At 37.0% G+C, this 26,290-nt stretch overlaps 2 protein-coding genes and 1 pseudogene across 2 annotated transcripts in view; all 3 read right to left on the bottom strand.

Moving 5' to 3' along the window:
* The window catches only part of LOC113064144 (pyruvate carboxylase, mitochondrial-like), a 104,724-nt gene extending 86,015 nt beyond the window's left edge, over positions 1 to 18,709 (bottom strand). Inside the window, exons 1-7 of the mRNA XM_026234737.1 lie at positions 18,398 to 18,709; positions 13,432 to 13,573; positions 13,131 to 13,315; positions 11,864 to 12,029; positions 10,689 to 10,834; positions 10,359 to 10,476; positions 8,986 to 9,137 (exon numbers count right to left, since the gene is read on the bottom strand). Coding sequence (XP_026090522.1) covers positions 8,986 to 9,137; positions 10,359 to 10,476; positions 10,689 to 10,834; positions 11,864 to 12,029; positions 13,131 to 13,315; positions 13,432 to 13,573 — 909 coding nt within the window. The 5' untranslated portion in view covers positions 18,398 to 18,709. The remainder of the gene's footprint in view (positions 1 to 8,985; positions 9,138 to 10,358; positions 10,477 to 10,688; positions 10,835 to 11,863; positions 12,030 to 13,130; positions 13,316 to 13,431; positions 13,574 to 18,397) is intronic.
* A 455-nt stretch (positions 18,710 to 19,164) lies between these two features.
* On the bottom strand, positions 19,165 to 22,976 carry LOC113064143 (calmodulin). The gene is made up of 6 exons (XM_026234736.1): positions 22,647 to 22,976; positions 21,789 to 21,819; positions 21,561 to 21,704; positions 21,371 to 21,477; positions 21,130 to 21,265; positions 19,165 to 20,905 (listed from the first exon to the last, which is right to left on the bottom strand). The coding sequence occupies exons 1-6, from the start codon at positions 22,647 to 22,649 to the stop codon at positions 20,877 to 20,879; spliced, it is 450 nt and encodes a 149-aa protein (XP_026090521.1). The 5' UTR covers positions 22,650 to 22,976; the 3' UTR covers positions 19,165 to 20,876.
* A 761-nt stretch (positions 22,977 to 23,737) lies between these two features.
* Positions 23,738 to 26,107, bottom strand: LOC113063648 (4F2 cell-surface antigen heavy chain-like; annotated as a pseudogene).
* Positions 26,108 to 26,290: the final 183 nt, after the last annotated feature.

Below are 26,290 nucleotides of genomic sequence, written 5' to 3'. Positions count from 1 at the left end.
ACAGGGTGGAACGATTGAGCTTGATACAGTAAAATAGAGTACAACAAAACTACTGATTTTCGCAATAGTTTATCTAACAATCCTCTCTCCAAAGGAACCTGGATGTGTCTTTAATGGGACACTACATGTATGTAATGGGACACTAAGTGTACGTTATCCATAAAAACCGCAACCATAAATAATGCTAGTTAAATTGTTTAATGACAGTTGTGGCTAATATCAAGTTACCATATTTTTCTTGCAACAACAATAGCTAACTATGGTATATTTTTGTGGAAATTATAGTACATTGTGCAAGGAAGGATTATTGGAAAGGCAGCAAGACAGCAGGTTGCCTCTTAGTGGGCCACGTCTTGACACACACCACATAAAGCCCAACAGGGACTCCACAATCCCGTCCCCAAATTTCGCAGAAGTGCAATCCAATTTGTCCTTAGGCCTGTCCCAGCTGCCAAATTTCCTAATGCAACACATTTGGATGCACACCGCCTCACACACACACACACAGCAGTGTTTGGAGCGTAAAGCATCCTTGATAAATGGCTGCCAACACACACTGAGATCAAACAAGCAACCCCTCAAATTCCTGGCTGATATTCACATTCGCACCCATTTGAAAATCTCGCAAGCCCTGTGAGACCACAAGACGACACAAAGACTGTACAGTTAAGACTTGAGAACATCCATCATTCTCAGCGCTTTCTCAAACATGTGCTGAAATACAGCGAGCAGATTAGAATTATTAGACCGTCGCAATGAAACCGATGAAACTAAACAAGACAGAGCACAATGGCCATGAAAAGAAAGGTAGACAGGTAATTAAATGGGTAAAATGAAAGGAGAAAAGGATGGAGAGCAAGAGAGGGGAACAGATGGCATTCCACCGAGAGGACTAAAGAGGGTGATAAAGAAGGAGGGAGAGAGATGAGCAATTATGAGTTTCACAGCTTGATACAATTTCTAATTACTTCACAACATCCAAGGCATAAACAGGGTCTGCTAAAAACAGAAGAGGACGAAGAGGGAGAAAGAGTCAATATATGAAATTATGACTGACAGAAGAAGAGAGAAATAGAAGAGGAGCTTAAAAGAAGAGCTGTGACCACCATTCAAGGAAAAAAAAATTTTCACAATGGGACAATCAGATATCATTTCCCTTAAGTTTCTATTAAAATTCTATATTTTCCTTAAACCTTTAAATACATGAATGCACAATCTTAATCCCTATTTACAAGAAGTCTAGCATGTGACATTTTATTATATAATTTTCTTTTATTGCGACAGTAAAAAAGACATTTATAATGTTACACAAGATTCAGATTTCAAATAAAACCTGCTTTATTTATCAAAGAATCCTGTAAACAAAATTATAATGGTTTCCACAAAAAAAAAACTAATAAAAAGGAAAAAACTGAAAAATCAAGTTACTTTAAATTGTTATATTATTATTATTATTATTTCACAAGATTATATTTTTACTGTTTTATCAAATACTATCAAATATAGTAGTGTTGATTACATTCACTTTTTCATTTTTATTTTATACATTTGTATATAGACATATATTAAACCCCAAATTATTTTCCATCATGAAACCTGAATAGAGGCAAGGAAAGTGGATTGTGATTTTATACTGCCAAGCTAAAAAAGGACAAAAAAGTAGCATAAAAATTTCATAATAGCAGCGTTTACCATTTGAGAGGCTACACTGAAGTCTTCTGAAGTCATTTGATAGCTTTGTGTGAGGAACGGTCTGATAAATGTGTCAGTGTTTACTAATAACGTCTCCTGTGGTGTAGCCATCAAACTCTCACTTTTGTCCATTTATTCATAGTTTGTCACATGACAAGAGAAAGCCGGTGACATTTCACACCAGTGACATCAAACTCGGTGTAAACATTATTTGAAAGGTTTAAAAGGGAAAGACTGTCAGAAGATAATGGATTTTCTGTCTGGTTCTCATTCAAAGACATATGACTTCATAAGACTCTGAATAAGGGTTGTGTGAGTCACATAGACTTGCTTTAATAACTCTTTTTTGAGTTTCAGTCTAAATCACTTTTCACATCATCATAGTGTCAAATCCATTTTCCATGTATTCAAAACAGAAGCCCTGACATTCATCATAAAATCACTGCTGCATTTGTGTTTTACATCAAAACGGAAATATGGGATTGGTATGAAAATTGACAATTTGCAATTTATGTATTCCTTTTTTTTTTTGCCATCCAATTTTGTTGTACCAAAAAGAGCAGCTCAGAAATTCTGCCTAACACTTTGAATAATATGAGGGATGAGATGATGTGTAAATGATATTCGGGTGAACCGTTCCTTAACACTTGTAGATTCGGTTAAATCGTTGCACGAAAGAGACCGAGACAGTAGTAAGAGTGAGAAAACCGATTCTGGCAGAAGAACGACATGCAATCACTGGAGTTAAACAGCGTTATGTAAATACCCTCATCTATTACTGATGATTAGCAGCGAAGATGCTTTCTGTTCACAATCAACCTCAGCATGCCTAAAACGCATGCAAACGGGGTTTATAACAGTGAGTGTTGAGTCAAGGCTGTGATCCCCAACCTGTGCTTCAGGCACTGTGGGTAGAGCAACCGTCTCCATGGCAACAGCTGACATGAAACAAAAAGGCATTAAAACAGGGGAGATGTTTCTGTCATGTTAATAGCATTTAATTCCTTATTATAGGTCTAACCAGCAGATAAAAAAGTTGCAACAGTGACCACAACATTAAGCGACCCCCCAAGAAGAACAAGGTCAATGAAAGATGTGTAACATAATTGGTGAGGAGAGTCTTCTCACATATTCCTTCTTCCATGACAACACTGTTATCCATTTAACAGGGCTCCGGCAAAAATGAACAAATTACAAGGCTACCCATCATGGGGTCAACACAGAGAAGTGTATGAATCTGTGCTGGCAAACATGCTTCAGGCACACAGAGAACATAAAGGAACAAAAAGACAGACATCCAGCACAGGAGAAGAAGAAAAAAGAGGGGAGCATGAAATGGCGATAGCTCTGAAGGTCAGACAGAACACCGCCACATTCACTCTTTTTATTAGTAAGGACATGGATGAGATGTATCTTAACTCTGTAGCACATGGTTGAGTAACCCTATAAACAGACGATATCCGTTACATGTACATATAAATAAAAACTATTTTGTCTATTTTGTTTTTCAACCTTTTTTTTGCAAGGGTTAATTTAATTAGGGTTAATTATATAATACAATGGAAATAAAACCTAACATTGTGTTTATTGTCTCTATTAAGTCGTTATCTTTTCAGTTGACAATGTATCATCAAAAAGATTTAAAGTTGTGTCCTTAGGTTGCATAATAAATCATTTCAAATAAACAAATTGTCAATCACATCATCCTTTACAAAGTAAACTACACTAATTAAGGTCGCATCATTTTATCTAATGTTTATGTTTGTGATTAGGGCATAATCTTAACTTTTCAGCTCTGTTACCAAGTATATATTTGTAAACACCATTATGAAATTATTCAAATAAATATCTTCGTAGTTTCAAAACTCTACACATAACTACCTGGCAAAACAATCAACCCTGTTACCATCAAGTTCCACTCTGTTATATTTCGAAAGACAATGAAATATTCAAATGGAACTAAAACCTAAAAGCATGAACGTAAAACTTACAAAGAAAAAAGTATTCTTTAAAAGTCGTGTTTTTAAATCAACCCTATGACCATGATACTTCTGCTCTATTAAAGTAAATCATTCAAAAAAATTAATAAAAAAACTCCACTCATTTTAATAATTGTATCATACGTTTAGTTTTGTCAGTGAGTAGGGCACAAGTTAACAGGTCAACTCTGTTACCAAGTGTATATTTGTAGACATTTAGTATTAAGTTCTCAAAAAAAAAAAAAAAAAAAAAAAACTAAACAAAAAACAAATGCATTATAGTTTCACAACCGGAGGATAAATAACTGGCAAAAATCATCAACCCTGTTACCATCAAATCGGTTACCTTTCTAAAAAGGATTATTATAAAGGATTTATGTATAGATTTGGGACAATGCAATTCATTAATGCTTATGCAAACTACTTATCTAATTAAATGTTTAAAACAATACCACATATCTAAGAGAAATATCATCAATCAGAAAAATCACCTGTCTCATGGAACACTACAGTTTATATTCTTACGGCTACTGTTGGAAACTGTGTTTAACTTCTGCTAAAGGTCAGTTCAAGTCATGTTTGCCCTAATATGAAGAACAGGAAACATTGTCACACATGACATTTACATTTCTGTGACACACAGTCCTAAACTTGATGGTGACAGTTCATTTCGTTCTTACAGAATCTCATGACACTTCTACCTCGCTTCCAAAAACGGAATCAGACAATTAAAAGATCCAGGGAGAATTTTCTTTGACATTAAAGATGAAGCGTGAGAGAACAAAGGAATACATCCCACTGCCCTTAAAAAAAAAAAGCTGTAATCAGCAATAGGACATGAGACTGAGGGGAGCTTCGAGCGTCTAAGGGAACATGTTAAATGCTCAAATGAGGTTTTAAAGCTTGCTCTGAGAAATCTGAAAGCCTGGCCATCTTCTCCATTTCCCTCGTCCATATGATAGAACAGATGGAGGAGAGATTTTAGCTCCCTCACTCTCTTCATCTCTCTTGCTCTCCTCCTTCACCAAGTTCCCTCACTTCTTATACAGACACACACACACACACAGACAATACTCCAGATCTCTCTCGCTCACACACACACATAAATGCTAATACATTCATATTCTCCAGAATGCCAGACAACTGACAGCAGAGAGTCCAGAAGGAGTGAAAGACGGGTGACCAGCACACTATTTTATCTGTAAGTGTCTGTTGAATTCAACAGGAACTCTGCACCAATAAATTAATCTTTTCAGTGTGGCAGGAGATTCCAGTCTATCCGAATGTAATCATGCATGTTTATTCAAGAACTCTTTATCTAAAATTGCTATGTATTAAAAAAAAAATGTAAATGTCTTCAACATTACTTGGAAAAATCCACCATGTGGAAGATCTTTCATGAACAGTCAGAAGCTTTATTAATACTATGCAAGAAATGTCATGTTTGTGATTCATCAGACTGACAAACTCTGCAAGGCAGGCTTGCAATTGCGCACATAGAGAGACGTGGTGTATCTGTGCGTGGACATGATTACACATGCTCGCACAAACAAGTCAACAGAAATTGCAAAAACTGCTGCCGACCATTAAATGAAATGAATTGCAAGTGGCTTAACAAATAAACATATGTGATGTTCTGAGTCCACTTGCTGAAACGGATATTTCATGTTCAAAAATGAAATTTTACTAAATTTACTTCCCTTGGTTGTTAAAGAGATAGTTCACTCAAAAGTGAATTTCTGTCATCATTTTCTCACCCTCATGTCGTGCGTGACTTTCGTCTGCGGGACATAAAAGATGATATAAAAAAAAATATATATTAAGTTCCAAAGTTACGTTGTACCCTATTAACACAAACACAGTTTCACAGAAGAAAGTCAGGCTCGGAACGACAAGAGGGTGAGTAGGGTTAACTCTCCTTTTAATGTGACTAAAATTGCAAAAGCATTAAAACGCAAAAGATGAAACACTGAAGTTGAACAATTTCAAGCAATTCTTCTACTTCATAACAGAGAAGTCAATTAAATCTGCACCCAGTCTCTCATGAGGTCAGATCATCGGCACAGGCACATGTCAATAATGTGCACTCTTCAAATACAGCTTTCAACTGTCACTCAAAAACGCTTCAGAACGTCAAATATAAACACATTGGAGCAGCACATTCAATGCCAATAATGATAGAGAACACAACAGAGGGCAATAGAGGGTTTCCATTTCCGTTTATGCATTTCTTCAGACATTTTTATCCAAAATGACAGACTGAAAATCAGACATGCACATGTATCCTCATTGGCACTTGATCAAAGATGCAGCAAAAAGCACCCGTCAAGAAATACTGTAACTCTTTTGATGGCAAGCTAACTGTCAAGTGTGGCTTGAGTTTTCAGCTTGTATAAATGTCTTGCTTAAATCAGACTGAGAACTCTACTTGGATTTACATGGGATAAGAGTTGAATGGGGACAGTTCACTCCAAAATGAAAATTCTGCCATTTATTGTCGTTCCTAACCCGTAAAGCCTTAGTTTGTCTTCAGAACACAGATTAAGATATTTTTGATGAAATCCGAGAGCTTTCTGACCCTCCATAGACATCAATGCACCTGAAACATTACCAGGCCCAGAAAGGTTGTAAGGACATTGTTAAACTAGTCCATGTAACATCAGTGGTTTAACCGTGATACTTTTCTGTGCACAAAGAAAAAAAACCCATTATTTTTGTGTCCCTTCTGCACAAAAAGTATTCTCGTAGCTTCATAACATTGCTGTTAAACCAATGTCACATGGACCATTTTAACAATGTCCTTACAACCTTTCTGGGCCTGGTAATGTTTCAGGTGCATTGAGGTCTATGGAGGGTCAGAAAGCTCTCGGATTTCATAAAAAAAAAAAAAAAGTCATAATTTGTGTTCTGAAGACAAATGAAGGTCTTATGGGTTTGGAACGTCATGAGGGTTAGTAATTAATGAGCGGATACAATTTTTGGGGGGTGAACTTTCCCTTTAAGAGCAAAAACTGTTTAAATAGCAAACAGGGTCTGTAGTTTGTGTTACAAAAGAAAAACTCAGCCTCAAAAAAATTTTAATGATCAATATTATGTTAGCAGATGATGCCATCTGCAATAGTATCAGGCAAGCCTTTGCTCTTTTCTCAAGTACATGGAAGTCCTGTGTCTGTTCCTTTAAACTGAATTATTCAGAACTTATGCAAAAGTGTGTTAAATGTTGTTACCGGATCAACCACAGAGGATAAAAACTGCATTTTTTTCCTCTTCCAAATCTTTAAATAAACCCTGACAGGTGCATGCTGTCATATGTCAGCCTTCATTCCCAAATGAACAAGTACAATTCAGTAAGGACACCAACATTTGCTCCAAGGTAAATTAAGCTTAGTAAGTTAACGTTAATTCATTTACTTATCGATTAGGGTCAAAGCAGAGTTCATAGTGCCGGTGAGCATGTTCTGTTCACTTAACACTAATGTTATCAGATTTCATTCTTTTCAAAAGCTACTTTTTTCCCATCAAATTTTTTGGCTTGATTCTGATCTGCAATCTGTGCGGTTTCGAATCACGTTATTTAACAATTTTTAAAAATAAAAATTGCTGATAAAAATTGCTGTAAAATGTCCTTATACATTTTGGCCTACTTAAAAATAATATCCAGTTCATTAGAACCTCTTTTTATTACTTAAAATCACGGTTTGTTTGAAAAATTCGGTTTTTCTCTGTTAGCAACAATGCCCAAGAGGGGAGGAGCTTATCAAAGGATAAACTGACTTGGGTTGCTGTGCAGCTTCAGATTAACCCATCATTTTTGTAAGCTGGTGCCAAAAATCTCTGCTAAAGAAAAAGCACCACTCGCTCTCATATCTCCAGCAGATAAAATATTAAAATCAGAATTGAGAGGTTCAAACCTCCCCACATGCCAGTGCAGGCTGTCCATATGCTCGCTCAGACTGGCATAAAGAGATGAGAGTCAGCCAGATGAACAACATATGAAGAGATAAAATAAAATAAATAAACTCCTGTAATAATAAACAGATATCAGTGTCAAGACCCATCTGGATAGGATTTGAAAAACACAGCACAAGTAGTTTTATGGAGGAAACTGGTTATCAATAAAAGTAATGGATTGCTATAGAGATATTCAGGAGCTTTGTTACTCTTTTTAAAGCAGATGTTAGTGTGTTTCTTTAACAGCTTGTGTGCTGCAGCAAAAACAGACATGTTTATGCAGTGAAATGGATGAATGGAAAAGTTTGATTATAGTTGTTATTCATCCAAAGGAACCGCAGCGCCACCTGCTGTCTACTGCACTGTACTGCATCCTCAGGTACAGCAATCAACCTACATTTACATTCACACCATTTTGTTTTCTAAATGACTTCATCCTTACTAGCTGCCAATAAAAATAATAAAAAAATTCATGTAGTAAAAATGAACTAAACATACTTTAAACAGATATGACGAGAAAAAAAACAATGCCATATATTATAAAATACACTATAAATATTTTCGAACAAGAACAATCTAGAAAGATATTACCTTTTTTTTTAATTCAGTAATCGGAGACTGACCCGCTTGACAAGCTTGTATAAGATGAAGCAGAACAGTGTAAACTACTAATAGTTACGGTGTAGTTAACATTGTGAATATGCTCCTTCTGTACCAATGAAAAAAATGCATAAAGAAATGCGCACTTATTAATATAATGTTATTCTTTCAGGAGATGTGTTCATAAGTACAGTATCCAAAAATTATTTTAATTATATAATGTTAATCATTCAATTTAATACTTCTTTTCATTTATTAAATAGTTTTATAACTTACTCATTATTTCTACTACTACTACTACTACTACTACTACTATTATATTGCCATTATTATTATTCAATTACTAGTATTAAATAATATTCATTTATAATTAATATTAACATTTAGTTTAATTTTGCGCTTTACACTAAAACGTTCTGTTGGCTACAATGTGTTCTCTCGGGACAATAAATTAAGTAAATTGACTAAAATAATGCATATTTTAATGAATAATGCAGTCAAGACAAAATATTTACTAAATTTAAAGGATGTCTACATATAAAGACAAAAACTGTAGAAATGAGCAGGTCTGGTCAGTGAGATTCTGTGGTAATATCAAGTTATTCAGATCAACTCGTTTCACTCAGAACATCCATTAAAACTCAGTGTTTGAGCACAGTTTATCCATACCTTACTTTCTAACAATAAACTTCTGTAAATCAGCATTTGTATACAGTTTGGAAAAAAGCCAGTGCTACCATCTGTCAGATGTTTTCACTTGTACCTGTCGAGCGAGGTTGACGGAGTCAGCAGTGAGTCGGTCTCTGAGGTGTTGGTCCAGCTGTGTGGCCGGGGCGATCTCCACCACCTTCTGGTGTCTCCTCTGGATCGAGCAGTCCCTCTCGTACAGGTGAATGACATTGCCGTATTTATCGCCTACACACAAAGGACCAATCAACTCATGGAGCCTTACACAGAAGTCTTACATCCATCTGGCACTGTAAACAAACCCATCTGCCAGTATTTCTCCAAAATATAATAACAAACAATCATATAACTAATCAATAAACACTATGCAAATCAGCAGGAAATAGAACTGCACAATTCGGTTCATTGTTGAGAACAGTGTGCTAATGTTTTAATTATATACCAGACAAAAAAAAAAAAGTAGAACTATTTACTTACTCATCCTTATGTCTTTCTAAACCTAAGTGACTTTCTCTCCATGGGACACAAAAGGAAACATTTGAATCCTTGTTGCTCTTTTACATTTAATAACAGTAAATGAGGACTGACGTTTTCAGGCTCTAATAAGAAATATATTATAAAATCTATACATGACTTGTGTAAATAATTTCTTCTGAAGCTTGGAAAACTTGACATTATACCTTTGCTTTGCATGGTTTGTCCATGAGAGAAGTATCAATTTATACACATGTGAGACATTCGATCTTTTCAACACATTTCTAAATGATTTATTCATAGCTTGGACTGATAAGGTAAACCTACAAGCAAATGTGGTTTTAGTGTTGTGTTTTATGTTTTGATACTGTTTTATTATGGGTTTACTTATTGTACAGCACTTTGGTCAAAGGTTGGTCGTGTAAAAGTGCTCAAATCAATAAAAAGAAAGAAAAAAAAAGAAATAATTTGTAATCAGGTTGAATCAGACTGAAGAGTCTTCATAGAAGCATTTAATTTGAGCTCAATCTGAATGGAGTAGATCTTTCATAAGGAATATTTTCATGTTTAAAAAAAAAAAATTTGAAACGTAGCAACCCAAAAATCTGGATTCATTCAGATTGACAAAAATTAGTGCATGTAAACATATCTACCGACTCAATGATCCAGTGAGAGTTTAATAACTAACTAAAAGGGGGAGATTTTTTGTGAATGAAGATTTAAATCTTAGTCCGTCCTCACACTAAGCTACTACACGGCTTCAAAAAACTGTAGCAAACAAGTCATGTGGGCCACTTTTATGGTGCATTTGTGTCCTTTTTATAACTGAAGACTTCAAGAACAAAAGATCAACGGTTTTCCTTTAATGTTCCATAGTAGACAGAATGTAATACATGTTCGGAATGTCATGAGGGTGAGTTAATGATGACAAACCATTCCTTTAATATTAAAATACTTTATCTGCAGTTCACTCACCCAAGATCTGCACCTCGATGTGTCTGGGTTTCTCAATGAACTTTTCCACAAACAGAGCTCCATTGCCGAAGGCTGCCAGGGCCTCGGAGTACGCACGCTGATAGTTCTCCTCTAGTTCCTGATAACACACGAAGCCATAGAGTCACCCAGTGCAAACAGCCAACACACCAATTCATACAGCACAAGTAAATCAAGAGCAAAGTGCACACACTTTTGTGTTCATTTAAAAGTCCTCCGTTGTCAAAGCTCACAAATGTCTCTCAGAAGGAACCGAGCAAATATTAATGTCTTCCAAACCCACACAAATAGTGTTACTCTGGGCCATAGTACCTCATACTCCCTGACCACTCTCATTCCTCGTCCTCCGCCTCCATAGGCAGCCTTGAAGATAATCGGGAATCCATAAGTGTTGGAAAACTCCTGAGCTTCCTGCAAAGATGAGATGGGAGCGTCTGTTCCAGGTACCACCGGCACACCTGCAGGATGACCAGACACATCTGCTTCATTACATGCGTTTTTCTTTTTTATTAGGAGAATGCTGGTAACCAAACAGTTGTAGGTAGCCATGATTTACTTCCATACTATGGAGGTCAATGGCTACCAGCAACTATTTGGTTACCAGCATTCTTCAACATATCTTCTTGTGTCCAAAACTATGAGCCAAGAGGTTGATAATCATTGGTAACAGGTTAGTAAGAATTTTTTCAACGTATTAATCAAATTATTCATGTTAAACAGCATTATTCCTGATATAAAATATATATATATATATATTACTTTATAATAAAATGTATAAATATTATTATACTATATTAACACTTTAGCACTCGTCCACTCCCATGAAGCACTGTAAATGCTGTAGAGTCAGTCTCCCAAGATCTCAAATAATGAGAATGAATATATATATATATATATATATATATATATATATATATATATATATATATATATATATATATATATATATATATATATATATATACATATATATATATATATATATATATATATATATATATACTTATTGTTTTGCATATTTTATATATATATATATATATATATATATATATATATATATATATATATATATATATATATATATATATATATATATATATATATATACACACACACTTATTGTTTTGCATATTTTACAATAAAGTTATATCTATAAGAGTTATATATCTCTGTTGTTTTTATTTTATGTCATTCATAATGCTTTCTGGGAAAACTATTCTTTCCCTCAAAGTTATTCCCTCATTAGTACACAGTCTTGTACATTTCATTTGAAGCAAAAAATATTTGAAAATCTCACAGGAAGACAAATTTTGTCATCTCATTTTTGTTGGTATGGTTCACAGCTTAGAATTCCCTTAGCAAAGATTTTTTTAAAGCCCTTAGGGAAAAGAATACTTCAGGAAAGGCCCCTGGAAAGATGAATATAATGTGATAAGAGAGAAGACAGAATGGTGTTCCCCGAGGAGACCCGTTGACGTATGCTTCACCTGCACTGATGGCAATGGAACGGGCCTCAACTTTGTCCCCCATCTTGCGCACCACGTCTGGGGTGGGGCCGATAAAACGGACCCCAGCATCCACGCACGCCTGAGCGAAATCTGCTCGTTCTGACAGGAAGCCGTAACCTGGGTGGATGGCATCCACGTCATTCTCCTGCCAGACACAGATTGTAAAATATCACCATTTGCCAGCACAAGTATTCAGTCACGGTGAAATCCTGTAATATCTATTCGAATGACTGTGATGCTGTCACCTTGTCGTTTATTTTTGAGAATGATAAGAGATGACACCAAAAGACCGAAATGCTGTACTGCTGAACTATCTATTCATTGAAAAATTCTTATGAAATGTTGTAGAAACAGCTTTCTGTAAGCAGATAAATGTTTTGTTTATTAGCCTGTATTCAAGGTTAGCCGACTTAATTCTCTAAACAAGCCAAGGCAGGAGGTTAGGAATGTTACAGGTGCTTAACACAACATGGGTCATTTTCTAAGACACATACGGCATTGTAAAACTGACAAGCTGCTGAAGCCATGGATTTATTCATTGATTAAGCCATTGACTGTCTGGTTGTCCATTGATTGAGGCATTTGAAATGTGAAAATGAAATGTGTGGCATCAGAAAATGAAATGTGGGAGAACGATTATTGTTTTACGGTTAAACTACCATCTCTTCTCAGTCGGACTCTGAACTCTTTGTCAGAAGGCATAATTATATACAATTACTGCTCTTCACAGACTTGTTTTTGCTCGGTCCGATAACTGCAGGCTGTGTGTGTATTTTACATGTCACGAGATCCTAATCTGCTGTTTTACCAACACAAACACTTTCAACAAAAGCTGCAGGTGTTAAAAACATGTGAATACACTCCACACCAAACACAGTTCTCACGCTGATTCAGGACCACGGTCATTTAGAGTGTTTTGGGCCAGATGATGGATCTGTCAGCTGTTGTGTCAATGCTATATCTTACATCTTCATGCATGCAAAACTCAAAAAAACATATGAAAAAAAAATATGGTTTTCGGAGACATCTTTTTGCTGAGCATAAGAAACCGTTTGCAAACTTTTTTTTTTCCACACACAACTTTTTAATGAGTGTGTAAATGTAAAAAAAAAGAAAAAAAGAAAACATTTTAAAAATTAGAAATGTCATATTATACTAAATTCTTGAAATGTATGTAATAGATAATGTATGTAATGTAATCTTGTGCAAAAGATTTACAGAAAAGCACTCGGGTGCAAAGTCTGACCTTGGCCACTTTGATGATGTCTGGTATATGCAGGTAGGCTGCTACAGGTGGCAGCCCCTTCCCGATGAGGTAAGCTTCATCTGCCTTTTGTCTGTGCATCTGGCCCGTGTCCTGCTCAGAGTAGACGGCCACGGTACGGATCCCCAGCTCTGTGCAGGCCCTGAACACCCGGATGGCAATCTCTCCTGCAAAAAGCATTGAATTAAATACCATTAATTTATGCAATCATGTGTTTTTATACCCGAGGAGGACAGAGTGAGACTAAAAACAAATTTGTAATCCATACTGAACACTGACACACCTCGGTTGGCCACCATGACCTTTTTGATGGGTTTGTATTCCAGAGTGTGGGGTGCGGTATGGGCAGAGCGGGTCATACTCCACACCCTCCTGATGGCCAACAGGCCCAGGGTGAAGCGCTTTCCTCCCACCTGCAGCAGCATCTAGTAAGCGAGAGGAAAGATAGATGTGTTACAAAAGCTTATTTTACTGTAGCGATATCTTCTGAGTGTTATCTGCATTTCTAAAGAACCAAAGTGATTAGTAGCCTTTCTCACAGGAGCCAAGCTACTGCTTTTATGGAGATAATAACAAGAGTCAACGCTCAAACTAAAGGGAAGGTGAGGTCCGAGATAAGAATGCATGAGACAAGAAAGCAAGCTTGATAGAATACAAATGAGCAAATAAATAAACTATCAACAAGAAATACTGGCCTCCACTCTGTGGGAAGATACTCAAGGCTGCCTTTAAAAAAAAAAGGGAAAAAAAGTATTTCAAGCATATCCACATACCACTGCAAAACATGAATACAGTCCAGTGCCCACAGGGCCAAACTGAACAAAACACAATATCATATTGCCCAAGCGCACAGCTTAAAAAGCTGAGACTGAACACCTGAAACAACAGCAGTGCTGATTAATCTCAGCGGGAAACACTGGAGGACCAGACTATGAGGAGACTAGGCAGAATAGTCTATAAAACAGACAATAAAAGGAGATTCACATTACAAATCTGATGAAAGAACATGACTGAATCAAAACATGATGTGTGTGCATTCAAAAAGTAAAATAGCTCACTTGGCTTATCTACTACTATTCAGGTGTCAAGAGGCAAAAACCATCAGTGCATCGAGTGTGCTCTCACTTACATTCAAAGAAAACTACCTACTAAACCGTAACTAAAACTCCATGGGTTAATTTCTTTTTTTTTTTTTTTTAAAGAAAAAAAAATTGTTACGAACTAAAAACAACATGTTAAATGCAATTAAACAGTTAAACAGCATATTATACTGAATTGTGCCATTTAGACTAAATAAATGAAAAAAATACAACAATAAAAAAAATTAATCAGTCATTTTAGATACAACAAGGGAATTTAGGCACCCCAACTAGGCATGGACGGTTACCGGTTTTAAGATATACCGCGATTTGATAGTTTAAAAACTACGCTAATATTTTCCATTATACTGTTCCTGCAGTATGCGCTGTTTTCCATGTCTCCTCAAAGACTGAAAGAGTAGAATCCCTCAGGCTGAGAGCAGTGTAGAGAGTCACACTGAGCCCTCCTCCTCATGTCGGTGCGAGCGAGCGGTCAGTCACGTGTGTGTAGGATGGCCCAGGTACACTTTTAGCATTCCTTTCACTCTGGTGCCCATGTTACCAATTTGGGGATTTTGTCACCAACTTTAACTACTTTCTCATTGTTGCAGCGACTGTTTTTTTTTTTTTTTTTTTTTTTTTTTGTGACAAGGAGCCATTTTAGCTATATTTAAAATAAAGCTAGCAATTTTTTATATTTTACTTGGTCACACCCTGCTGTTGGCCATGAGCTCTCACGTTTGCTCTCAATCATGCCAATGAGTCTGGACAGTGAACACACCAGTACTCCACGCCTGCCATGATGCACACCACAATTTCATTTATATCAGGACACCAACTACTCGGTGCATGGACATCTTATTTTAACCACGGACACAAAAGTTAAACCCCAATTCATGCACAGTCATATCAGCCAGATAGTGAGAGACACAGTGCATCGTCGTGCCTTGTGTGCTGGGATGCAGTATTTTGCACTTACTTTGTAATAGAGTGTGTTGACTGAAATAAGTTAGTATGAATAAAGGTTTTGTTTTTGGAGAATCATAATATCTCTTATCTGTTGTATTTGAGCAGGACAGGGATGCACTTTGGTGACACATAAAATAAATTCCATCATATTGGGACATTCATCCGAGTGAAAGAGAGAAAATAAATAAAATGCATTTAGGAAACAGATGTTTTTTCAGCTATTTGAACTCTCATTCTGATGGCACCCAATCGCTGCAGAGGATCCAGCGGTCAGCAAGTTATGTAATGCAAAAATTTTTCTGTCTGTTCCAAAGAAGAAACAAACACATCTACATCTTGGATGGCCTGAGGGCAACTTTTAGTTTTTGGCTGAACTATTCCTTAAACATTGTTACTAAAATTATATAAATGTAAAATTAAGAAAACTGAACATGTACATTTAAATATCATATGTCAGGAAATAGTGATATTGTAACAATATAACATGCATTCCTAAAACATCATTTGACCCAATGTTTGTACTTCATTTTATGTATTAGACATTTTTGATTTCTCTGATCAGTCCATGTCATGTTAATAACTTTGCTTACTGTTTGAACTATGTGGTCCATGGTGATACTATTGAATTCTTCTGTTTAGGAACATTATGTTGTTATTTTTTTTTAAACCATCCTGGTACTCTGATGGGTCAAGTGTCATCCAATGCACTGACGCAAAACCAGTTGAAAAATCAATGCTTTAAATCAATTCATTAAAAGAAACACACCTTTGTTCATATTTGCCAACTTCCTACAGAAAACATGCATTTGATAACTAAGGGGATATTGCAAAAACGTGCTCAAAGGTCTTCCTGCTTCAGAGGAAAGATATTTGCACAGCATATATGGCCCCTCAGAGGAAAGGGCAGAGAAAAAAACATGCATTTATATCGAATCTGCAAAACACATAATTGCTTAAGAAACATTCAGGCTGATTTCTTCTGGGAGCACATTTAAGGGGTCTTATTTCACTCAAACTATTCTATGGTTACGGAGTGGTTCAACCGTTCCTTAAACTTGTCTGCTCTTAAATAAGGAACATCCCTCTGCCAAAATCACAACAATACAGTGTCTGTTGTCCTGGCTGAGAGAGAACATGACACGGTCACATGAGCTCAACGGCAGAGACACAAACTGAAGCTGCTGTAAACAATAGTGTGAGAGTTTAGGACAGTATGGAGATGGGGCAATGTACTTGTTGGCATTCTGCATGTGTAATGGGGCATGTAGAATAGTGGGGGGTGAGTTGGTTGCAAAATTATCATATCTTCCTGACTGGATGGAAGCAGGTGGCTTTGAGAGGGTTACTGAACCATTCAGATTCAACTTTTAACTCAGAGTATGTTGGCACAGCCTGTGGTTTCCTATAAAAAAAAAGAAAAAAAAAAGAATTGTACTCCACTCAAAAGAAAACCTTAACAGATCCACTTACAAACTCACACACAGCCCGGTTTATGCTGTGAGAACACAAGGCCATTCATTTGCATTTACAATGGGGGAAAAAAAACTGCCTCTTTTCGTATTCGATCTACTAAAACTTTTATTACTCGTTAAAGCAACAGACAAAGTGGATTCATTTGTCTTTTACACGCAAACATAAGGACAATCCAATGTTTAAACTTTCTTCTGTTTGTTCTTCTGATTTAAATGTTTTAATCTACTAGATAGATAGATAGATAGATAGATAGATAGATAGATAGATAAGATAGATAAGATAGATAAGATAGATAAGATAGATAGATATTCCTGCTTTTGGCACTTCACAGATTCCCACCACGTGGCTGATGATGACTCGGATATATCCCAGAGTTCAAGAGTCATCAGATTCCAGGAGATGATCATCGTGTCATATTATCAGACACCTGCTGCTTTTCATAAAGCATGCTCAGTGTTATGTTACTGTGTTTAATATAACAAAAATCTGAGTCAGGGGTGATTCTCTTACTATGATAATGTGACAAAGAGCAAATCCAAGAACTTCCAACTTCAGATTTTATTGCAGTGACAACAGCATAGCTGTAAATTTCAGTAGATCTTGTTGAATTTAGAGGGAAAAAATGGTTTATGGACATCGAGATTATTTACATAAGAGAAACTGTAGATCACGGTCATGTAAATGTAATGTGTATCATCAGTTATTTTAAGGTATTTAAATCACCTTTCTGACTTCAATGGATCATTTTAAATGGAACCTCTGTGTGATATTCATTTTTAATCTTTCAATTTTAATTACTTTTTAAGTTTGTTTTTTATTAAAGCTCTCAATTATGAATAATTTCCGCTCAAGGCTCAACCCATCAAAAATATTTTTAAACTGGACATGAATTAACATACCAGCTGCAGAAGAACCTTTTATAAAAGAGATATGGTTTATGCTAATTTTTATTTATTTTTTCCCTATGCATGACATTCAGGTAACCAATGCAACTTTGCCATAAACAAGATAAAGATTCCCCAGTATTTGTAATCTGGTTTGTAATCCTTCCGCAAATAAAAAGGCTCGTGGTTAACGTGTCAATAAAATAAATCAAAACAAACAAAAAAGTACCTTGATTACATAGAACGCAAAACGACGGAAGTGTTCTAAATATTGGCTGTGCCCAAATAAACTGCACAAATAAAGACATATGGGCAACCCTAGACCGTTTTGACACTGTGGTGATTGGACTGGATTGGGCAAATGAACGTTAAAATGCCATCGACATCTGCCAACTTGAACCTGAAGTTGAATAATCACTTTCCCATTAGCAAGCTGCTTGCTGCTTTGCTTTTCAAACTGACTTGCTGTAATGAAGTGTTTATGTTTGGCTATGTGTTAACGAATAATTTATAGGTCAATCAAGTGAGCTAAACCCAACAGCTTGATTCAATCAGTTGGCACATGGGTTAGCAAACAGGAAAGCATGCCTTTTGGTCGCATGCTGCACGACTTCAAAAAAACAAACTCTCCGTTTCATAAATATTTACTGCAGAAGACACGGCTGTCTATTCATTGAAAATAAATAGACTTATGATTAAGTTTACCCATCATGCAGCTAATGTTTAGTAGGACAGCAACTTGTACACATCATACATGTAATATAGCAGTTTACGACAGCAGTCTAAAAAAAAACGTGCATCATCGGATCTGATGAAGGGATTACATGCGAGAATGCAGTCTTACCTTCTTATTCTTGACTCAAATCTCTCGCGTTCTGGTGCCCAATCCTGTTCCTTGAATAAGGAACGTCCAGACGTAAAAAACTCAATGCGCAAGATCAGTGATTATCAATGTTACGTCGCAAGCGTGGATACGTAGTGAAGTAACTATGTGCAAGGTCCGACCCATAGACAGTAAAAGACCTCCCTTATTTACATCATCTGCCCGTGTGTTATACCGTTGGCGATGGGTCTGTGCGCAGTCATGTGTGTTCAGGTTGTCTAAGTTGGCTTGTCCTGCCCCAAATCACTTTACACTCTTTTATTATTTTATTTGGTCCGTTGCAATATTCTCCTTGAATCAATAATCCACAGGCGGCCCCGCCCACGTCTCCCTTGTCATTGATGTGATTGGTTGCCGCTAAAATCGGCAGTAAATAATTCGTTCTGCGTCACGTCAATCAGCAAGAGCTCTGTACAGGCGCCGCTACTGGACATTTAGGGAAACCAAACAGGATTTGGGTGTTGTAGTTTCACGGCGGGATAAGACTACAAACGGATAATGGACTTACAATTTGACAAATTCAGAAATTATCTCTTAACGGTTGTAATATGTGCAGACCTTATACATTATGTAATTTGTTTTTTTTTTTTTTAGATGATATGCTGTAGACACTGTGGTTCGTAAATGGACTAAAAATTCAATTCAAAATTAAAAAACAGCTGAATATTGCCTTGTGCAAACAAATTACAATAAACACAATAGATATACATTAAATACACTTTTCTGTCTCTCTTACACTATTTTTTAATATAAGCCCATGCAGGTTTACAGTTATATAGGCAACAGCGTTCTGAACAAAACGAGGTAATTTAGAAACAGAGGTCCAATACGTTTATTTCGCAAGAAAAACAGAGTTCTGCAATGGAATGCATAACCTTTCATGTTTTACTATATTCCCTTATAGGCAGAAGAAGAGAGAGGAAAAAAAGAACCAAACAGTAAACTTAGATTTCAGAACGAAAAAAAAAACTGCATTTAAAGATCATAAAAAAAAAAAAATAGAAAACACAACAGTAGAATAAATTAAGAACTGGGGCAGAAGATGCAACACCACCATCATAATGTATGTGATTCTACCATTAAGCGCTGTTTTGTTTAACCTTGGTCTATACAGTTACAAAAAATGGATTTCATTCAAAGCACCTGCATTCACAGGTTTCATGGCAGCAGTTGCTGCACCAACATGGCAAACACAGTCAAACTGGACGACAAGCATTTCGCACCATCCCAATTGCCACTGTGCATGAACCACAACGACAGGACCATGGAAGAGGAGAACATGCTGTTCAAACAGGTTTCTATGAGAAAAGATCCTAAAAAGATCATAATATGCAGGTGTTTTTGATGTATACAAATATATCGAACAGCCTGCAGGAAGAACCAACACACAGCTTAAATGTAATATTTTTCCCTAGACAGAAATTGTCCACTGATTAGGACATTAAGTGCAGCATCAAAATGTAAGACTGTATATTAAGGTGTTAACCATTTTACTTCTTCAGTACAAACTCCACACAAACAGAGCTCCAACCAAACATTAAAACTCTCTACACCAGTCTTGAACAAATAGGTGGCACTGCTTTGCGGTAGTGAAATTACTGAGGAAATGTGAGTTTGAAAGAAGGTCAAAGCCTTTCCACCATTTTTCTCTGAAAGAATACAAAAAGGGGGCAAATGAGCAAACTAACTGAAATAATTGGTCCCCAAATAACCATTTCCGGATTATTCTACACAGGTTTGTCTAATTTTCTTTTTTATCTTACACGTTAGTTATGCAGTCCCTAAAGAACAAGCCCTATACCAAAACGTAAACTGTACTTCGTGGCTCCACTTTAAACCCAACTACAAGCACTCGCTCAGACACACAGATCTACACTTACAAAAACAATCACACTATGACATGGAAGTTTGAGCCATTTCGTTATATAAAGCCCCTGATTAACCATGAATGGTTATTCACCATACAGTTCTAAGACCACTGAGCAGAAGTTGCATGAGAAACATGCAGTTAAAGGAGAACTAGCAAGTTAGAAAAAGAGGCAAGCTGGGAAGAAGAAAAAAAAAACACAGAAACATGCCAAACGTAAATAAAGCATGCATTGCTCTTGTCCATATAGTATGTCACAATCTTTAAAATATTGATAAAATATTGATGTGTTACACTGATGTTATCATCACCATCATATATGCAATGTTTGAACTTTGTTGTGCATGTAAATATTTTCTTCCAAAGAAAACCAGATAATGTAGGGAAAAAGCTGACAGGAGATCATGTTGGAAAAACAAGCAGAGCAGAGGACTGATCAAATTAAGGGAAAGTGAAGGAGAGCAAAACTAAATGGACAGGAGTAAGAGACTGGGTTGTGAATGCTTGTTGAAGGTTGACAGTGAGAGTGCTGCCCACTGTTTGGTCTGTTTTGCTCCTTTTGGTTTCCAGTTTTTACTTTGCTGTCATCATCTGCACAAACTCTGTAGGGTAAAAAAAAAAAAAATGTATGAGATCAACATGCAATTCTTCATAAACTGATTTCAGAATTACTCTGCAGTGAATAAACTACAACTAAAGCCTTTCTTGGTGTCCATTTTAAGAAATGTTCTCAATCTCCTTAAACACAAGCTCAGCGTTTCAGACAAAATATCAATTCACATAAAAAAAAAAAAAACGCATCAATGACATTAATATATGGAAATACCTTCATAGTTGACCTGACCGTCCCCATCAATATCTGCCTCCCGGATCATCTCATCCACTTCCTCATCTGTAAGCTTCTCCCCCAGATTTGTCATGACATGACGCAACTCAGCTGCACTGATATAGCCGTTTCCATCCTGTAAAGCATTAGTCATTGAGACAGGTGAACATTCTTTCACTTTTTTTTTTTCTATAGAAATACCTTCAATAAGTGCAATTTATAAGCAAGTACACTTCCATACCTTATCAAAAACTCTGAATGCTTCTCTGATCTCCTCCTCGCTATCAGTGTCCTTCATCTTCCTGGCCATCATTGTAAGGAACTCTGGGAAATCAATTGTTCCATTGCCTGAAGCGTAGAAAAAGCCAACAGATTTAGAAAAAGAGAAGAGCTATTCTAACATGGCATTATTTGTGGAAGGGCTTCCTCACCATCAGCATCAACTTCATTGATCATATCCTGAAGCTCTGCCTCTGTAGGATTCTGGCCCAAAGACCGCATGACAGTCCCCAACTCTTTAGTAGTGATGGTGCCATCCCCGTCTTTGTCAAATAAGGAGAAGGCCTCCTTGAACTCTGAAAAATAATAATAAATTTATTGCACATCATCAAATTGCTGGTTTAAGATAAAGATTTGAAGCAAAGGTTAATCTCGCATACCAGCAATCTGCTCCTCTGTTAGCTGATCAGCCTATAGGAAGGACACAAAAAGAAAAAAGTTATTATTTTAATAGCACTGGCATGTCTTCAAATGTTTCCAATCAGTCTGAAGCTCAGTTGTATTGTTTGCGTGTTAAACTGAACGGAAGGTGTTTAACATCTGATACCTTGTGTTTCACTAGTTTGATGATGTCATTCATGACTACAACGCCTAGTTCTGGCGTTGTGAATTAGAAAATTGCAAAACGCTTTAAAAGGCAGACTGTCCTGTTGTATTTGAACACATTAATACAGTGTGTTGTTTAATTTGTCCATAATGAGGTTTACAGTTACTTAAAGACCAGCTGAATGGATTAACGTGAGTGCGCATGCTGTAGGGAACTACAAGCACGTTGTGACAGATCAGATATATTAGAAGCAAAGGCTATTTTTTCACAAGGGACGATACGGGTTTTGTATAATGTAAATGAGGGCGATCTTCACATCCATCACCGATGCTTTTCAGGCTGTTGTCTGCATGAGGCGAGCTGGCAACAGAGAATCAGTCAAGGATGTGCTAGTATAGCGCATTTTATGCTATGAACATCTCACGCCCATTTGCGATTAGAGGAAGCGCTCCAAAAACTCACACCGAAAGCTATAAAGCTGTTTATTGTACAACAAGAAAACTGTGTGTAACTCGTTTATGTGACGTTAGCTCGGGAGCTCGCGCGCTTTCAACTGAATGACGGTTAGCTCGCGAGGAGCTAGGCTAACAGTAGCCCATTCACACTCATCACTTCGCCATGGACGCTCAGCCATTTTTTGTAGCTACGCTGCACTTTAGCTATTAGGATAAAGAGTTATAAAGTAACTTACCATAGTATTTGAGTGTGAACCACGTTAGACTGTACGTACAGGAATTAAACGGAAACCCAAGCGTTTGCTTTCCACCCGTGCGATTGTCGAGCACTATCTTCTGCTGCTGTGCGCCCAAATGTCAATATCACTACGCCTTGGTACTTTGGTCCAAAGTGGGACGTCGCACTCCTTGACAACAACCTGTTACTATGGTCTTCCTCCGCCTTGTGGATGAAATGTGCGCACTCTAAATTGCACGGTGAAACTGTTCCGTTTTCGTTTAAAAAAACTTAACCGATATATTGTACGGCGTTGTTTAATTTTAAATTTTTGGATTATTCTTCTCATAAGCCATAGCACACAACAGTGGCTTTCAGAGTTGAATGAATGGTCCGGAGAGTTTATATATAGAAGTCTGATGGCGCTCGTCAGCTGACCTAGGAAACGTGTTTTGATTGGTTGACAGCCACCTGCAATGCGTCAGGGAGTCCTCGAAGAGAGCAGTTCTTAAAGAGACAGGCGCATCCTGCAGATGCAACACTAGCAGCATGTCACAGAAAGAGTCTGCTGGTGTAATTACGTCTTTTTTATGGTCAGTGCTATTAGGTTCTTGGTCAGGTTTGTGGTCCCAAATGAGTAATTGACATAGAAAAGTTGAGTTGTGAAAAGGTAGAGGAGACAAAAATGAAACTAATCAAATATGGATCTTTTTTTAGATCTAAAATTTAAAAAGATTATCTTTCATAAAAGAAGTTTTGTTTCTTGTGATCATTAGGTCAGTTTTTTCAGACATCATACACACTTGATATAATTTCCCTCATCACTCTTAGGCACTGAGCCGATCTCATTAGGGGTTCATAAATCTGTAATGAGTTAAAATAGCCAGGTGAGACTGTGCTCTCCATATGCATAATGAATAACTCTAAATAAAGAAGTCATCAGTAGAGACACCTGATATAATGCTATGCTGGAGACAATGAGAGGCGCTCCATTTTATGGCAGTAGATTTTAATAATTCAGCCATGTCTCCGTTACATCTCATTATGCTGGCAACACTTATCAAAACAGACGAGGGAACCCCACCTGAATACAATGACAGAACAAACAACAAAGATAAACTGCTTCACTTAATTTATTGTCAACAGCTTTCATTTTCATGCATCTTTTTACCCATTACATATCAGGAACAGCCACCGAGGTTTAGAACATTTTTTGTGTGTAGGATTGCGCTACATTTTAGAAACTAAAAAACATAAGGTTCCAAATAAAAACAAATAATTTTTCTTCCTATGGAATGTATTCCAAGTAACAGAACAAAATAAAACTAGCAACTCAACCAAATTTAGTAGTCATGTAGTGCATGTGATGCATGTAACAGTACAGTACAATGTGATAATATATGCCAGTGTTTTTGTACTAAAGGATAAATAATGTAACAGGATGGCCAAACAAACGCTTGTAAAATCAACATCCTCACACTAACTGCGGGTTTACAATGGGTCTTCAGGGAGTGTAAGGGAACTTCAGCATTATACCCTGTTCTGGCTTCAGCTTTAGTTGTGCAAGGTTAAGCACTTCATCAGCACGTTTATCATCACTAGTACTGAACACTACTGTAGCATGTTCAGGGATCTCAGCATGCTTAAGATGAAGAGTGACATTTTCTTCTGAGTGCCAGTTAATTGCAATGATGTAGCGCTCATTCTGGTCCCAGCTTCGCACATAGGCCATGGCGGAGGGCGAGCTGAACAAAGGCAAGTATTCTCCATGCTGCAAAGAGCGCTCTTTCGACCTTTTTTCACTCAAGGTTTTGAAGAACTTACGGAAAGTGGTTTTTTCATCCATCTTGCTCTGTAAAACAAAACATGAAAATGTAACTAAAGCTGCTAGTCACAACATTAAATAGGGTCACTCTGGAGATTCAGCACTGTGTGCATATGCTCCTTACCTCTGTCAGATTGTCTTGAGAGTCTTCCCATACCATGGTTGGGTTTTTGGTCACCTAAATGGAAGGGTAACAGCATTTTAGGATCTGCTCTTGGAAAAAAATCTGGATCTGTGTAAATTCTCTTACGTCCACTCACCTCATCTTGCAGTCCAATCTCATCCCCATAATTAAACACTGGTGTGCCTGGCAGAGTGAGCAGCAGCAGGTAACTCAACTTGACTTTGACAATCCCCACCAGTGAAGCCAGGTGTCCAGCAACACGCCCACCTATGTTTCCAAGCCAGTCTTGTCTGACCGTAAGTGGAATACAAGCGATCAACAGTACGGGCAACGTCCAGAGCAGATGTGTTTCTTAAAGCACCAGTGAGGAGCAGGTCCACACCAGTTTTGTTCAACACAGCAATGATATCATCAGGAGAGGACTGTTCCGTAACACCAATTAAGACCCTGGAAGGAAAAAAGCAAGAAAAGTCAGTGTAGAAATCGATATAATTAATAATAAGCAGCATGTGGAGCTGTTTGGTTGGCAACACAATCTCAAAAAAAGAAACGGGCCCATTAGTGTCCCCTTGACTGGAGTTCAGTTTGTAAAAGTCGCTCCTTTACCTCACAAAAGAGTCCACTGATAAAATGTAAAAGTTCAACTATGGATTGCTCACTTCTTTTTTCCACTGATTCCGTCTGGTTGTGGATAAGGACTTCAACATCCTCCAAAGGGACAGGGCTGCAGTGGAAACCTTCTCGACACCGTAGAAGAGGAATCCATCTACACCTTCTCCTAGCCAATGGACCAGAGCAGGCTGCAAAGACAGAAGTCACAATTATTACTCTGAAAACACAAGTGCACAAATCAATTTCAAGTGACAATGTCGATTAAAGAAAATAAAGAAATTATCCAGATCTATTGCTCACAGTCAAGGTCATACCTCAAGTTTGACCACAGTGCTGACAGCATCAGCAAACCAGGGCTCTTTGCCTTTATAGTTAGGGGTCAGGTCCAAAAACAACAGAGATACCTAGAAGTGAACAAAAAAGAAATGCATTTAATAAACAAAATATATATATATATATAGTGCTGGACTGCTAGTGCTGCTTTTTTGTGGAACTATCTATTGACAAAATGAAACAGCATATATTGATTATACACTGCTTGGATCATTGCATCATTATTACAGTGATTAATACATTTCTGATATACGTTTTGCAACATTTTGCTTATTTAAATCCAGACAGTGAAGTCAGATTGCAAAAAAACAAGATGACTCAAGTAGAAGATGCCTCATTTTATAGTGCAAACTATAACTCACCTCGCTTGTGTGCAGCCTTAATGAGCTCTTGAAACTGTATCAGATTACCAGCCTCTTTAGAAATCTCAGTCAGTTTCAGTTCCTCAGGCTCGTCAGCACTGGACACATGGATCGGGCCAATGATCAGACCTTCACCTTCAACTCATCCATCGCCTGAACCTTTTCAGCCAAACCTGAGAGGTAACCAGTCAGAACGAAATAAATATGCGAATATTGCAAAACATTACAGACAAAAAAATAAATGTGGAATGTTTCAGATCATGGACCACATTCATGTTAATACTGACTTCGTTGTACCTCACATAATTATTATTATTTTTTTTTAAATATATACACACATTACAAGAGGTTCTGCCACCCTTCCTTTAAAATCAATATGGTATTCATTTAACATAGTCCACAGACTG

This window comes from Carassius auratus, chromosome 46 (assembly GCF_003368295.1).
Source record: "Carassius auratus strain Wakin chromosome 46, ASM336829v1, whole genome shotgun sequence".
NCBI lineage: Eukaryota > Metazoa > Chordata > Actinopteri > Cypriniformes > Cyprinidae > Carassius > Carassius auratus.
This window is presented reverse-complemented; position numbering and strand designations above follow the sequence as displayed.

Excerpts from the sequence above, each read along its gene's own strand:
- LOC113064143 (XM_026234736.1), bottom strand. Across the intron at positions 21,705-21,788 it reads AACAGAGGAGCAGATTGCTG|AGTTCAAGGAGGCCTTCTCC; the intron begins GTATGCGAGATT and ends ATTATTTTTCAG. Across the intron at positions 21,478-21,560 it reads CAATGAAGTTGATGCTGATG|GCAATGGAACAATTGATTTC; the intron begins GTGAGGAAGCCC and ends TCTACGCTTCAG.